The 15,562-nt window shown below is 39.6% G+C and overlaps 2 protein-coding genes across 4 annotated transcripts; one reads left to right on the forward strand and one right to left on the reverse strand.

Moving 5' to 3' along the window:
* Window positions 1-3: 3 nt before the first annotated feature.
* bend3 (BEN domain containing 3) lies at window positions 4-10,452 on the forward strand. Of its 3 annotated transcripts, none has more exons than XM_079370619.1 (4): window positions 4-1,042; window positions 6,977-7,031; window positions 7,427-7,605; window positions 7,703-10,452. In XM_079370619.1, the coding sequence occupies exons 2-4, from the start codon at window positions 6,980-6,982 to the stop codon at window positions 9,932-9,934; spliced, it is 2,463 nt and encodes an 820-aa protein (XP_079226745.1). In that variant the 5' UTR covers window positions 4-1,042; window positions 6,977-6,979; the 3' UTR covers window positions 9,935-10,452. The 3 variants fall into 3 exon arrangements, with proteins under 3 accessions (XP_079226745.1, XP_079226743.1, XP_079226744.1); XM_079370617.1 differs by lacking the exon at window positions 4-1,042 and adding an exon at window positions 5,503-5,609; XM_079370618.1 differs by lacking the exon at window positions 4-1,042 and adding an exon at window positions 5,616-5,863.
* A 1,036-nt stretch (window positions 10,453-11,488) lies between these two features.
* On the reverse strand, window positions 11,489-13,832 carry mtres1 (mitochondrial transcription rescue factor 1). The gene is made up of 4 exons (XM_079370624.1): window positions 13,715-13,832; window positions 12,234-12,684; window positions 11,877-11,949; window positions 11,489-11,781 (listed from the first exon to the last, which is right to left on the reverse strand). Exons 2-4 carry the CDS (start codon window positions 12,662-12,664, stop codon window positions 11,599-11,601), a joined length of 687 nt encoding a protein of 228 aa, XP_079226750.1. The 5' UTR covers window positions 12,665-12,684; window positions 13,715-13,832; the 3' UTR covers window positions 11,489-11,598.
* Between the last annotated feature and the right edge of the window lie 1,730 nt (window positions 13,833-15,562).

Genomic DNA, 15,562 nt, shown 5'->3' on the forward strand with positions numbered 1-15,562 from the left:
TGAACTGACGACACTTTGGAGACAAATGAACTTCTTCTGAGCCAGGTGCTGACTTATGTCTAAAGAAATTGTTCTGCACTGTTTTGATTATAGTTTATTTCCAAAATTAAATGACTCAATCTATAAATGGTCATCATTAAAAAAGAAAAAAAAATCAAAAACACATTACTTCAGCATCATGTCATGTGTTGTGTTGGCTCTAATATGTCCCCTTGCTCTCCTGTGTGGAGGAAATATCACCCCAAGCTGCATTTTAAATCCTGGCACTTCATTGTTACCTCGCTTATCAGCAAAGGCACATACCAGGCAGAACGTAATTTAAGATTTTCTGAGGAATTGTTATTGTCATCTGGAAAATGTGCCATGAAGTGCAAATGATGCACCAAGCAGCACTTATTTTAACTAAATTTCATTTTTCAGAATCACCCTGGTTCACCCTGCTCGTTACTGCACACCTCAGATGGTGCTGAAATCATAGCTGCCGGATGTAGTGGATGTCTGCCAAATTGAAGAGCAGCTCTAAAACCAGTTGTGAAAATGTCTCAAAGTCTTGTTATACCATGTATGTACCCCTGCTGATAAGCACAGCTGCAAAATGATGTATTTTTTGTGGTGCTTGGCGCAGTTTCCTCTCCACATAGGGGGAGGTGGCTGGGCTCAGGAGTAATGTCATCTATGTTGCCTTATTATGTCTGTCCCCACGCCTGTGTATTTGATCCCAGTCAAGCCAGGGGCGGGGAAAGGTCACACAGCCTCTCCCCTCAGCCCAGCCAGCCAGCGCATTGAAGCTCCGCCAAGCAGTAATAATTAATGAAGAGACCTGAGCAAATGGACAGGAAATGCAGAGGTATTGATTGGGCCGGCTGCCCTGCTCTAAGCCGTACAGGCTGGCGCCAGCCTGGTGGCCTGTGGTTTCCCAGGCTGCTGTCTGCGGAGAGGGGGGGGCAGCCAAGGTGTGAAACCGTGCCACCGCTTGCAGCTGTCTGTCACATCCAGGCCACACCTGAAGGACAGCGCTCAGGAGACAGCAGGGACGAGAAGGGTCAGTGGAGGTCCAGAGAACAGAGGTACATGTTGGCACCACATCAGAATGTCTTTTTCAGAATTGCAAAGCAAGTTTGACTCAGACAAGTGTCATGAGAAGGAATGCCAATATTAAAAGAATTGTTGAATATTTTCTATAGAAAGAAGCGTCTTATTTTGGGATTAAAGGTATAGTTTCAAATTATTTTAGGTTTCAGATTAACCTTTTTAGCCTACAGTTAATGAGGATTCAGGATTGCAGTGTTATTATTGGTTCGGACAAAAATGTCTTTACAATATCTTCAAACATAGTTAAAGCTCTCAGAGAATAAATCCTCCAGACATTGTTGAATCAATTACTCTCCATCAGCACTCCATATTAGTATAAGTTTGTGATTTTTGTTTGTTTCTTTTAGATTTATATCTGAAGAATTTGTCTTAATTATGCCTTCTTATAGATGATTTCAGGATCTGAAATGCTTCATTTATCCTCAGGCTGAAATTCTGGGAAATATGAAATAGTAAAAGATTTCTTGATTATCCCACTTTGCACCTCATGCCACAATGAGGTTATTATAAAAACATTTTTTTTTTTGCTACTTTCATTTCTGACTACCTTAAAATCCAGAAATACATTTATGGGCTTTGCCAAGATACCTTAACAACATGCTTAAAGCTAGCTTAAAGAGTTTTAAGGTGGTTGCAAAAAAACACAAAGGAATTGATATTGATACCTTGTTATGACAAACTCATTAGCATAAAGATTGACTAAACTGGTCCCAGGTGATTAGGTATCAGACAACGTTATGGCAGCACGCAGACAAAGAACTTTGTCAATGATTGAGACTCGACTGTTAAAGAGAGCAGGATGTTTTTTTGTTAAGAGCACTGCGTACATGGGACAAAATCAGTACTGAGACCAAAGGGATCACTTTGAGGTGCCAGAAACAGCTCAAACTGAAGGTTTCTCACAGGAGCTTTAACATCAGCATCTCCGTATCACATCCATATCTCCATATACTCATTTTATTTGTAAACCAAAGAGTCATTGCAATGATTAGATATTTCAAAAACTGTTTGCTATTCATCAGTTAGATGTGCTATATTTAAGGTTTTCTGGTGAGATGTCAGTGAGAACTTCCTGATGAGATGCATGTTAGAAACATTTTGAAGCCTTGAGACAGGCAGAGCAGTGGCAAAGTAAGGGACTCTGTGGGTAAAAACGGGGATCAAAGTAAATGAAAGAAGGGCGAAATGACAGATCCAAAGAATTTTGGGCTGAAGTTCATGAGACCGTGATGTTGAGTGAACTATTAAAAAAAAAAACAAGCTCCTGTCTGTTGCAGGGTTGTAGGTTCACTTCATCTGTTTTTTTTTTCCACTGCTTGAGCTTCCTGGTACAACGTGTGCCAGGGAACGCCTCAGGCTCTCCATTAAATATTTATCCTCGCCGTGAGGAGACATGAGGAAAGTTACATGGAAAGTTAAAAGGACCAAACATGGAAGAAGGCTGGGGCACTGCCAGAATGACAAATATAGTTACTAAACAGAACTTTTTCAAAAAACAAGGCCTGACCTGAGCAATGAAACTGTTGCATGGATGGTCCCAGTCAAAATCAACCGCCCTCTGCAGAACCGAATTTGATGGAATGAGCTTTTTAGTTTTTGCCTTCAAGAGGAAAATAACATTTTTCCCATTGTGAAGCTAAATGTTTGATCTAGAACACTGATTTTAAACTTTTTTCATGCCAACATGGCTGTTGACTGTATGTGCAGCCCAAATGAAGTGAAGAGGGGAAAAGTTTTCAGCTTCATGTCCTGTACAACTAAACAGTTTTCTTCTAGTTTTAATCTCAGAGTCGTGTTTGAGCTCAGCGTGCTGGGCTACGACTATGACCTCTGTAATTAAAGTGAGGTTCAGTGGCAAAGGTTTCATAGATTCCATTATACACATTCACATTAATGCACACGCATCGATGTGGGTACAGAATGTAGACACACAGGTCATTTTAATGTATGGTCTGTGCATGACCAGGATTTTGTCGGTGTTAAATACAGTGAGAAACTGATGATTAGGGTTCTCTGCCTCCCGTCCTAGAGCATGCTGGGATAGATTCCAAGCACGTCCTATGACCTTATTAGGAATAAGCCAGTAAGTAAAACGACTGAGTGAGTGTGGAAAGATATTAGAGCCTCCATTAGTCTTCCTCTGAATGGCCTATCAGTAAACACCTGCTAATATCATCATATAGTTGACGCTGATGGATGAAAGTCATTCTCCTACGATGGGAACAGTATGGCTGATTGGCCTCCGAGACACAGACGAGCATATTGGCCAAAAATGACACTTTAACGAGCTCTTCCCGGTGTTAAGTGCTGCATGCCGGCCCCCTCGTCTCAAGCCGTCGCCTGGCTGACCCCAGGGCCGTGCTTCCCCCTGCACAGGCCCTGCTCGCTTCATTGGCTGACAGATCAGACTGCCATGGAGACAGCTCATTAGTCGAATAATGAGAAGCACACCAGCCACACGTTGTCTTGTTATATCATCTCTGAGACTACATATTTGTGGAGGAGAACAGAACAGAACACCGGGTGCCAGTGTGGGCATGAAAAAGCAAATAATTAAGATGGAATTATAGCACTGTGGGGTCCTTGGTTCATTTCTTACTGACATTTCTGTTCATCAGAGGAAACCATTTTACAGGTTACATGCTCTGCTGAATGGCTGCTGCCCATTACACATCAAAATTAACCTCTAATGACAACAATATGGAACTTCAAATGTTTGCTTATTCATCATTTCCCTGAGTTGTTCATCAGCTGCCACAAACTCCAAAGTTTGATTGTTTTTTGGGGGGGGTTTTTTTACGGCTTTGCATATTTTTAAAGTTCTCACTACGTAATCCCCAAACCTGGATGGTAAATGATGCTTTGATTATCTGTCAGCTGTAATTTGAGAATACGAGCTGCCAAAATCCCTGACATCAGAGACTTTCTCTGCACAGCAGTCTTATGCGAAAACACTGATATAAACTCTGAGTTCACAGTTATAATCTCACTTTTTTTTAATGTCGTTGATTAAAAGTATTAGAAAGGATTTTTTTTTTTACCTGTTTTTTTTTTTTGCAAAGGGTTGAGTCATCTGTAAATACAGCTTTTGTTGTATTTTATGGAAAACCAGAGGCACCATCAAAAACACAATATAAAATGGTAATGTTAACTGCTTGAAGCTAGACACAGTAAAAGAAAACATGAATAATGTAAAACGTTTTTTTTTTTTAAAAGTCTGAATAAATTTGGAAGTTTTTATAAAATTGTAAACGTTTTATTATAACATTTTTCGTGTCTTTGTTTGGCCGATAAGATTAAGAGAATCTTTGTAATGGTGTAATTTGTGTTTGGAAATCTTTTATATTAACGTTCAGACAACACAGGTTTGAAAGGTGCAGCATATACAGGTATTATGGTCAGAGCGAACGTCTCATGTCGTTACAGTCTCTTTCCACTTGAGGGCGATGCTGCCCACATAATGTCAGCCTGTACGGTTCAGGGTGAACAGATTTTCTTCCCCTGTACCTATTTCTGTTTGTGCCTTACCAAACAATTTTATTAGGAGGAAAAGACGACTATTTATTTAAAAACAGATCTATTTGTACAGATATTTATATACTATTTAGAAACTTTACCGATTCATTTTTGTTGTTGCAGGTATAATTGATATAAATCAAGTTTTTGTACAAAAATACAAACCAAAGCCCTGATATTTAAAATGCTTGCTGTGTAAATAAAAGAAATAAAGAAATTGATGCATAATTAAATGTGACACTACAGTAAACAGCAGTGCCATGTAACTGTATGATAACAGGGCCAAGAAAAATCCTGAGTCAATTGAAGTTAAACTAATTAATTAGTAGGATCTAACTTTATATGAGCATACAGTAGAATACAAAAAAAAATAGTCATTATTTAGGAAAAATAACCTCTGTCAGAGTTCTAATGATTCGGATATGAGATGTGTATTAAATAATCATCACTACTGCATTAACATGTTCACTAAATTGTATTGAACAAACATTGTTTTGTTTTGACATTGTATCCTATCCTATTAAGCCTACTTAAAGCTCCTGTGATGGACTGTTTTGCTGTCCCCTGTGGTTAAAAATATATATATATGATACTGCTTTCATATTTATATACAGTAAATTTTTTTGTGAATATTTGCTGTAGAAATTTTGAAAGGAAATAATTTTGTGGAAATTGTAGACTATCCTTTTTATAGTTCTGCAGGATACATTATCTCATCTGACACTTACCCCATGGCATCATTTACAGGAATTTAAAAAATTCACTTTATATGGTCTATCTTGTTTGGTTTAAAAACTGATGACGAGGCATCAGGATTATGTTCGGCCTGTTTCTTAAACAGCTAAATACTCCATGGGAACTTTAAGCCAAGTAGCCTAAACCACAAACAGTTTGTTTATTTATTATGTTTGTTTATTTTTTAAATGTGATCTGTAACTAAGCAGCAACAAAAACACTCAAGCCAGTCATACGGTGGTCAACATAAACGGAGGTGTATTTCAGTAAGTAGCCGATGAAAAAAGTGTGTTTTATACGTTTATATAGTTTCATTTCAAGTTTGGCTCTCCACAGCTGTGCGGAAGTGACACAGTAGGCGCGTGCGCTGTCTCGTCACGCGAGAAAGTAGAGAAGCCGAGCGAGAAAAAAAATATCAACAACAAGAACCAGAGTAACCTGCAAATAAATCCCCGCGACATTGCGCAGACATGTCCAACACGTCGTTAACAGTCCTACAGGATTGCATGGATTCGTAAAGGTGAGCTCTAATCGCCGGTCACGCGCGTTTACCGTTAATTTTCCAAGAGTCCGAGCAGGAGGGGGGGGGGGCTCGTCCACGCAAACATTGCCGCGTCATTAAAATGTAACAAACGACATGTAGCAATACTAAAATAACGCGGTGCATTGATATTCATCATTACACGTGCGGTTGTTGAAAAGACGAGCTCGTGTCGAGGCTTCGTGGTCTCGCGCAGCTGGTTTGTCTTGTGTTGTGGTTCAAAGGTTCATGGGCGGAAGAATGAGGAAGTGGCTGCTTAATCAGAGCTGAGAGAGAGTCAGCAACTCAATGTACGATGGCATGCTCAGAAGCCTCTGGCGAAAATGTACAAAATGTTTTTAAGAGAAACTGAGCTGGCCTTTTTAATGGGGTTTACCTTCTTCCTTGCACGCAGGCTCAAGCAGCAAAGCGGTGAACAGTGTTTGCCTGCAGCCGATCACATGCTGTTGGTCATAACGGTGCTATACAAGCCCCCCCCCCCCCCCCCCCCAACTATCCCATAACAAATAATTAGATTTGTTTACTTGCTATTAATGAAACAAAAGTAGGTCTGTCAATCTTTTAATGTCAAATAAATAAAACCATTATTGATCAAATGCTGCAAATCGAACCTGACTGTTTCCTGGTGTCTTTATGATTTTTAAAGTGTTTACTAGAAATGTTTCTACCTTGTATTGAAGATTTGAAATATTGACGTTATTTAGTCTTGAAACGTCTGGTCTCCAAACTGTCAAAGATTTAAAAGTTAAAAGTCAAGGTCCTGTGAGGTCTTGTCTTTCTCCCATGACTGTGATGTCTTGTGTGAAGCTCTTCACATTGCCTTGTTGCTAATATATGTGCTATATAACATTTCCTTTCCTTAAACCCAGAAGATGCTCATTTTACATCAAGGACTAAAAAATCCCATTTACAACTGAAGAAATGCAGCTTGGTGATTCTTCCTATTAAATGAAACTACTCTATGTCAGTTATTTTTGTAACAAGTTATGAATCCATTTATTACTATCAATAATTATTCTGGTGTTAGAAAATGTATAGTGACATGTTGAAGGACTTCCAACTAATTCAAATGCTTGGTGTTATTTGCTCTAGGCTATGACTTCCTCTGAGCATGGAGCAGTTTCAGATGAAGCGATGCTTGAGAAAGGTAAACTTTGCATCCTATATGTCTATGTGCAGCAGAAACAGCCTCTGTTTACATTTTAATAAGTAAATGTGAATGAGCTTGGCAGCTTGAGACCAGTTTGAGTTTGTAAAAGCCTGAAGTTAAGCATTTTTATTGTGGTAAAAAATGAATAATTATTAGTTTATTTAATCAGAAAACATACTTTTCAGAAGTTTTATGTTTATGGTTATCTGTCACCTCCCGTTTCTTAAAAATACCAACACTGAGACGAAAAAGAAAATCAAAGTATGGCGCCATGAAGAACTGCTCATCTTCAGAGACATGCTTTCCTTTTGTCATTGCTGTTAAATGCACGTGCATCTCTTAATGTGAACCAGAAAACTTCCTATTTAACTCAAAACGTGTGTACTTGGCAGAGCACAAGCATGCCCAGGACTTTAAAGAGGAAACGGATGACTTTGCTATATGCGAGCCATCTGAAGGACATGGAGGGGGATTTCCTGGGGTTGCTGAAGCTGGTAAACGATCCTCTGCAGAGATGGGCCCAAACACAACCCAGTCCACCGGCAGTAAGAGAATCAGAGTCTCTTGCGAGGTAAGCTTGACACTTTAATATACAACAGGGGCAACTCAGTCCAAGGTCTGTCTTACCACATATATATTGGTTTTGAAAGGTTATTTTCTCTCCCTAGATGAGGCGGCACTTGATTGATGACAGCAGCAGACTTGAGCCTCTTTGCCTGACCACAACTGGAGAGAAGAGGGAACGGCCCCAGCAGAAATCCAGAGTGTCATACAGAAAACCTCTCTTCAGCATCTCTCATAGGATATCTGAGAAGAGGAACACACCCAGCCTGGAGCAGCATGCCAGTCATGGTGCTGGGAATCCAGTCAACTTCAGCAACATCTTCTCATCCAAGCTCCAAAGTTCAGAAGAAAATGGCCCGTTGGAGACCTTTGGCACCGCAGAAGCTTTAAGCCAAGCTTCCTCCACAAACTCGAGCCTTTATCCACTTATCGAGAAAATGTTCCTCATTCTCAACACCCTCAATTCAAGCATGACACAGCTGCATAGCAAAGTGGATTTGCTAACCCTGGAGGTCATGCGAATAAAGAAGCAGATCAAACCCGCTGAGATGGTAACAGAGTTCCAGCCTCCGCCTGAATATCTGCTAACAAGTGAAGAATTGAATCAGCTGATGGAGCAGACGTCCGGCGCTGGAGAGCTTGGATGTAGGCTGCTCGCGCATCTCTTCCCAGAGCTGTTCAAAGCGAGAGAGTGCTCTCATGAATGCATGGCAAGCAAGAGGACACTGGAGTCTCTGCATCTGCAGCTGATTCGTAACTATGTCGAGGTGTGCTACCCTTCGGTCAAGAACAACAGTGTATGGCAGGAAGAATGCCTCCTTCAGATCAATGACTTATTTAATCGTTTCTGGGCTCAGAGGGACATGGAGAGTGCCCGTCTGCTCAGGAAGCAGACAATCACAGGTGCTGGGATAAAGACTGAGCATCCTCAAAACTACCGTTTCATTAATGAGCAGGGCCAGGAGGAGCCGCTCTCTTTTGATAACCAGCAGAGCAGCCTGGCTGTGTCAGACCTCGCCTTTGATTCACAAGCCACCGAGGAGCTGGATGAGTTCTCCTCCCCTGAGGACTTTGTTATTTTTCTTATGCACCGTCTCTTCCCTGAGGTTTTCGAAGAGGGGAAATTGCCAGAAGGGTTCAGCAGTTTTAGTAGTGTGGGGCAGCTTATTCTGGACTCTGACAAGATGGAAATAATAAGAAAGTATATGGAAGCAAATTTTCCTGATGTGCCTGAGGACAGCTGGCTTCAGGTGTGCATTCAGCATATGGAGGATGCACTCGAGGGTCCTCACAGTAATGGCAATGGAAGTGAGCCTGACAATATCAATGAAGAGAGCTATGACCTGGCCAGCCTTCCTGAAGATGTCTCCATTATTAAGGTCCCGGAGGTGGGCGACTTTGAAAGGCCCGGCCGTAAGTCCAAAAAGTCACTGCTCACGCCCGTGGATTTTGACAATCTTGAGATTCCTCCTCCTGACTTCACAGTTTCTCAGGAGTACCTCTTATCCAGGGAGCAGATAAAGAACAACTATGATTGTAGCTTGTCCATTGGTAACTTTGCCTCGCGGCTGCTGGTGCTTATGTTCCCCGAGCTCTTCACCCATGAGAACACACGGAAGCAGTACAACTGCAGCGGTTCTCTTGGGAAAAAACAGCTCGACCCTGTTCGAGTCAATCTGATCCGTCATTATGTGCAGTTAGTGTATCCTCGGGCCAAGAACGACAGAGTGTGGATGTTGGAATTTGTGGGCAAACTTGACGAGAGGTGCAGGAGACGGGACACGGAGCAGAGAAGATCCTACCTGCAGCAGCGCAAAGTGTACGGCCAGGAGTCAGAACAGGACTTTCTTTGCCAGATGAACCCCTTTAATCCAGATAGCATGAGGGAGGATCCGGAAATACCCACTTTACCCCCAGAAAAAAGTAGCAAAGACTTCTGTAAGATTCCCCTGGATGAGCTGACTGTGTCCACCCCTGACTTCCCTGTACCTCCGCTCTACTTGCTCTCAGACACGGAGGTGCGGGAAATTGTCCAGCAGAGCCTTTCTGTTGGGAACTTTGCTGCCCGCCTGTTGGTGCGCCTCTTCCCTGAGCTCTTCACGCCAGAGAACCTGCGGCTGCAGTACAACCACTCAGGAGCCTGCAATAAGAAGCAGCTCGACCCAGTTCGCCTGAGGTTGATCCGTCACTATGTAGAAGCAGTGTATCCTGTGGATAAGATGGAGGAGGTGTGGCACTACGAATGTGTACCGAGCATCGATGAACGCTGCCGGCGTCCCAACCGCAAGAAGTGTGACATTCTTAAGAAGGCCAAGAGGTCGAGCACTGTGTCCTAGTTCCTTTTCAGTTCAGTTAGGTTACACTTTTTGTCATAAAATAATTGCACAGTAAATAAGCTGAAATCGTATTATTGAACTTTTACAACTGTCCAGCCAAGCCGCTATGAGTTTCTTCAGTTCCATTCTTGGTGATATTTTACTTTCGGACTACAACAGTAGATAGTAGTCGATGTAGTCTCATTGTCGAATAGAAATTTCAAACTGCTTCTATTTATAAGCCAAAACTAGCTTATCTAACACACTTTGTTGATCAATGTTGTAGCCTAAAAAATAATAACGATGATAGTAGCATCTAGCCTAGATCACACACTTGCTCTTTGGCTAGAAATGAATCACAATGATGTGATCTTTTCCTTTGCAGTTACTGATGTAGCATTGTGCCACCACTGTTTTATTAACAATGTGCTTATGTTAAGCCTTCTTATAGAACTTTATATTATAAAGACAATTTAACATGACGATGGATCATGATAGCCTATTTCTAATAAAATCACAAATATAAATGTGGTATAAGATTTAACTGTTTTTTTTATTATTGTACTCAACTGTTTCTATGAAGGCAACTAACGTGCACCTATTCGATACTCACGCCAGGTTTTATAACGATGGGAGCAAGCATGGACCCTTTAATGAATTCTTCCACTCAAGCTCTGTACCATCACATGAACGTTGCTTCTCCTAGTACTAACAATTTCATGTTTTCTGCCATAGAAGAAACATGTAAACACTTCTAACAGACTGATGGTATGGGTCTCTGAAAAGAAGGTTAATGAATTTCATGAAATCTTATCAACTAAAGAGAATTGAGACTGTTTATCAGGACTTGATTTTTACACATTAAAACTTCAAAGTGGATTTATTGGGAGAGACTCACAGGAAAAAGGAAAACGTACTGTTTAAGCGGTCACTTTATTAAAACCTGGTCCCATTGTTTTCATATTTTAGGGACCATATGAGGAAGGGGGAATCAATAGCTGTTTTTTTAGATGTTATAATAGTTTTTTTTTAATTAGAAGCTGCTAAATGGTTAAATGCATTTTTTTGGAAGACACATTTGTAAACTTGTTGCGATAACTAAAAGGCTCAAGTTATTTGAAGGACGCTCCAGAAATAAACCTTTCAGCAAATCTATGATGCCACTTTATTCCAGAAACAGCTCCCTTCAAAACTACCAAACTCTGTTCAAAGAACATTTAGCCAGTCATAATACAGCTGTTGTTGGTAACATGTTATCAGCTGTTAGAATAAAGCATCAAATCTTAAAACAAAGGTCTTCTTTACTAATCCTTTGTCATGTTGTGGGGATACAAATGACAACAATGAGCCTGTCAGTGGCAAAAACATGTTTTACTTCATGCACTTCGATCAGGTGCTTTGAATAGATCTGTTCTAGCACATCTCATGTCCACTGAGGCGATATGGTTTGGCGATTTCAAAATGTCTTGAGCCAGTGAATTATTTTGTCACAAAAAAGACGAATCTTTAGACAAAGACAAAAACGTCCTTGTATCAAATTCCTCTTAAATTTCTACAATCTATAAAGACCGTCAATGTTAGGAAATTCTTTATTATTCAGACTCCAGCCGTTTCATGATATTTCCGCAGATGTTGTCGTCTTCCCTTGCAAACTGTATCACCGTCAACACTGTCCAGTTCCATGTCTACGGCGTAGAGGCCTCATCCTTGGGGAGCTCTATATTTTTCCAGCGCCTTATGGCAACTTTGTGCTTTTCTGTCTGACTAGGTTCAGCGAAAACCTTGAGGAGGGTGACTCTCATGAGAGTAACAGTGTTCGTTTCTCGATTCTCCGACAGCACCAGGTCCAATTTGTCCCCAACTTTCACCTTAAAATAGATTTAAAAAAATAAAAGATAAAAAGGACAACAAGACGACATGTTTTGAGCAGAATTTGTGACACTTGTCATCAGATGTCACTTACCATTTTACTTTTCTTAACTAGCTTCTGTCCATTTAACCTGAGCTTGTTGTGATAGAAGGCGTCCTCAATTTTACTGTTGTAAAGACAAAACAATGTTAGTCTTTGTTGCTGTGTTAGGGATCGAAACGTTAAACTTGAACATGTTCTTGTCATATAATTCATTCAAATATTTACCACTCAAAGCACAGGCAGATAAAACTTTCAACATTTAATACTTTACAAGAACAGCATCCTTTTTTAACTTGGTCGCTGGCAGAGATCTGTGTTTGAAACATTTCAGCACTTGTTTTCTTCGCATTCAGCAAGCTTTGAAAAAAAAAAAAGACAGAGCAACAAGAGAAACCAACAGTGACTCACTTGCGTGCTAAATCCAGACCAGCCTTCATGATGACGTCGAAGCGAAACGTCTGCACGTATTTCTCCATGTCTTTATAGTCTTTAGGAACATTTGGGTTCTCATCAACCTCATCCTCATAATCACTGTCCTCAGGGTCTTTCTCATCCTCCTCTTCCTCCTCATTCTCCTGTGCAGCCTGGGCCGCACTTTTCTTTCGGTTGCTTTTCAACCTCAGATGATGGACAGACCAACCTCTGACAGAATCCCTGCCACTGAAAGGTCTGTGACAGCCAAGTGCAGGGAAAGCCGAGCAGCCCCACACCTGCCGTGTGTGGATGGCTCTCGGGCACCATTCAGTCTGGCTGGGTCCATATCTGGCTGCTAGCAGGTGGCGCGGGTTCAGTCTGCCGAGTTGCCTCATAACAAGGGCTTGCACCACCAAACTCTGCATGTCGGCGCTCCACCGAGTCACTAAGCAAAATAACATGGACAGTAAGACGCATCATGCTGAGAGACGCCAATATATTTAGACAAACATGCATGAAGACAAAAGGACCTGGAAAAAAACATTTTACTCTTTGTCAACGGTTATTTTCAAAGTCTGTAGCGGTTTATCACTTGTTTTTTACAAGTGCTGTCATGAAATCAGATTTTTAAACTACAATTGTAGAAGAAATCAAGTTAAATGTGACATTAAGACAGCATTCTCTCTTTTATCAGCTTTTTGTTAAAAGTATGAACGATTATCTGACATGTTCTTTAAAGCGATACTATGGATCATTCAATTGTAAGAGATTGAATCATTTGAAAACATTCAGACAAGCTTAATCTACAGATACTGCGTATGTTTTTAACATTTGGATTTCTGTTTAGTTTGACTGTTTAATCTAATTGTTAATCACTTAGGGAAGACTTTTTTGGATGTATGCAACTCTATCTAAAACAATAAACATGTACCTTCAAAATAAAAGTCTCACTCTGTACATACATTTTATTCATCTTCGCTTAGGTTTACATCGCTCGAGTAATAGGTGAGTAAAAAACCAAGATATCGCAAAAATCGTCGAGAACTATTCTCAAAGAGACACAATACAGTCTGAATTGTTTATTTCTAAAATGCTTTCTTTGATAACAGGAAGTGATGTTTGAAGCGTATAGTCGACACCGTCCCACATCAAACCACGGATGATTGAACAAATACTATATTATTTATTTATTATCTTTTCAAGACACCTTTTGTTTTGTAAAATGACTTATTGTTTCTTCTAACTCTATTGAGTGGCGTTTAATGTTTGAACAGGCTTGACATCTTTCCAGAAGAATTTAAAAGCAGCTGAAACAGTTAGCTAGCTTTACTTCAGTACAGACTTGAACTTATTGAAGTCCACGTGAAACTCTAACCTTTCTCTGCAACCACCAAACATGTTTAAGCCTTTTTTACATTGAGACCTGCGGAGTGTACAATCCCTTATATCGAGCAATTCGCTGGTACCCTACTCACCTATGGAATAACCTTTCAATGCTCGTTTCTTCACTTCGTCTCCACTTGTGTCTGCGGACTGTTGAGAACCAGCTGATGAAGATGTGCTGCCACCTAGCGCACTGGAGGACAATGACTTTAACCTACAATGGGATTTCTTTCTCCCTCAGTTTACCAATGTGTTCTCTTCAATAGTGGCATGGCTCTTAAGACACTGTTAATACAATGTTTTTCACTGTTAATAAAATGATTTAAACGCAAACACATACAATGACGCTTTAAGACAGTGTCATAAAATATAATAGAATCATAAAATAGTTTGTGTGCTAATGTCTTTCAAAAAGTAGCAGATCTTTCAAATGTATTCAAACCAATGTCTTTTATATTATTTTTTATGAATACATTTACAGTGCCATATCTTTTTAGAAATGTTTTTTTTATGTTTAGGGATGTGTCCCAAGTAGGCCTATGTGTGCAACTAGAGATAGAGGGAAAAAATAAAATAATATTGACATTATCCCTTCAATAGATTTAGATTTTTCCTTGTACAAAAACCCCCCCAAAAAAACAGACATTACCAAAATCTTACATTTTAATTGTTTCAGGATGTACTAAGAGTGCAGAGTGGCTCAATGCAAAGTACCAGAAACCCTCAAACTTAAGCTAAGAAATGGAAATCTGAAATAAACAGTGCTTAACAAATATATTAGACCATCTGTCATAAAAACCAGAAAACATAAATATTTTAGACATCTTTCAAAAACTTGTTGAAAATCAAATGAAACAACTAAATACTAATCCTTTTTCACACATTATAACCAAACAAATATTTTGTAGTCCTCCTTTGGCCTTGATAACAGCTTGCATTCTTGCTGGAATTATTTTTATGTACTTTTAACAGTCTCTTTTGTGGTTGAGTTCCCACAGACTGGCTTTGGAGGAAAGTTTTGTGCGATCAATCTTTGAATCGATTAAATCCCAAATTTGTTCAAAAGGATTCAAATCTGGACTTTGACTTGGCCAGTCTATCAGTTCCAGTACTCCAGATTCCTTTTTCTTGGTCAAAGAGTCTCTGCACAGCTTTAAGTATGCTTTGGTTCATTGTTTGTTGGTATACCTCAAACTGAATTCCCCTTTTTATACCCAAATTTGAGCCAGCTCACTGCAGGGCTTCGCAAAAAAAAAAAAAATCAAGCATAACAATCAATCACTAAAACACGTTTCACAAGAATGTATGTAAATAACAATAATAATAATTTTAATTTGATATCTTAATCAACTTATATCGACTTATATCAACTCAATAATGTGTTTTGGTATTTTTTTTGGAAAACAGTCAATTTAAAAATTCATGGATAACAATAATAATGCTCTTTTAGAATTAAAAATGTAATTTCAGTGAAAGAGTATCTACGCACTGATGTATTAACGACGACAGAGACAAGAGAAAATTATTTTGTAAATTACCAATGTTGTTTGTTTCGGGCAGCTGTGGCACAAGCGGTGTTCTGACACGTTTGTGCCACTATGTCAGGGAAACTCACTCATATGTTCCTGTTAAACAACCCCCAACTCTGGTGAGCTTGAGGACCGAAGTCTGCAAATGTTTTCATATACACATGGGTTTCCCCCAGACATTTATTGCACCTTTTATTTTTCCAGCATAAGATAAAGTTGAATACATATTTTAAAAGGTAATCAAGTTATTTATACAGCCCATTTGATTATAATGACAACAGGAAAGTTTGAACACTTTACAAGAATCTTTAACTGTTAGTGTATTATTTTACATTTTATATCTCAGCAGTTATGTGTCAATATATCAGCTTCAATAATTAACTTCTTTAAGGGAATTAACATCAACATTCA

The sequence above is a fragment of the Symphodus melops genome (assembly GCF_947650265.1).
Source record: "Symphodus melops genome assembly, chromosome: 19".
In the NCBI taxonomy this organism is placed as follows: domain Eukaryota; kingdom Metazoa; phylum Chordata; class Actinopteri; order Labriformes; family Labridae; genus Symphodus; species Symphodus melops.

Coding starts and splice junctions, on each gene's coding strand:
- bend3 (XM_079370619.1), top strand. CDS start 6,980: ATGACTTCCTCTGAGCATGGAGCAGTTTCAGATGAAGCGATGCTTGAG. Junction 7,032..7,426: donor TGAAGCGATGCTTGAGAAAG/GTAAACTTTGCA, acceptor TGTACTTGGCAG/AGCACAAGCATGCCCAGGAC. Junction 7,606..7,702: donor GAATCAGAGTCTCTTGCGAG/GTAAGCTTGACA, acceptor TTCTCTCCCTAG/ATGAGGCGGCACTTGATTGA.
- mtres1 (XM_079370624.1), bottom strand. CDS start 12,664: ATGCAGAGTTTGGTGGTGCAAGCCCTTGTTATGAGGCAACTCGGCAGA. Junction 11,950..12,233: donor GGTCTGGATTTAGCACGCAA/GTGAGTCACTGT, acceptor TCTTTACAACAG/TAAAATTGAGGACGCCTTCT. Junction 11,782..11,876: donor TAGTTAAGAAAAGTAAAATG/GTAAGTGACATC, acceptor ATCTATTTTAAG/GTGAAAGTTGGGGACAAATT.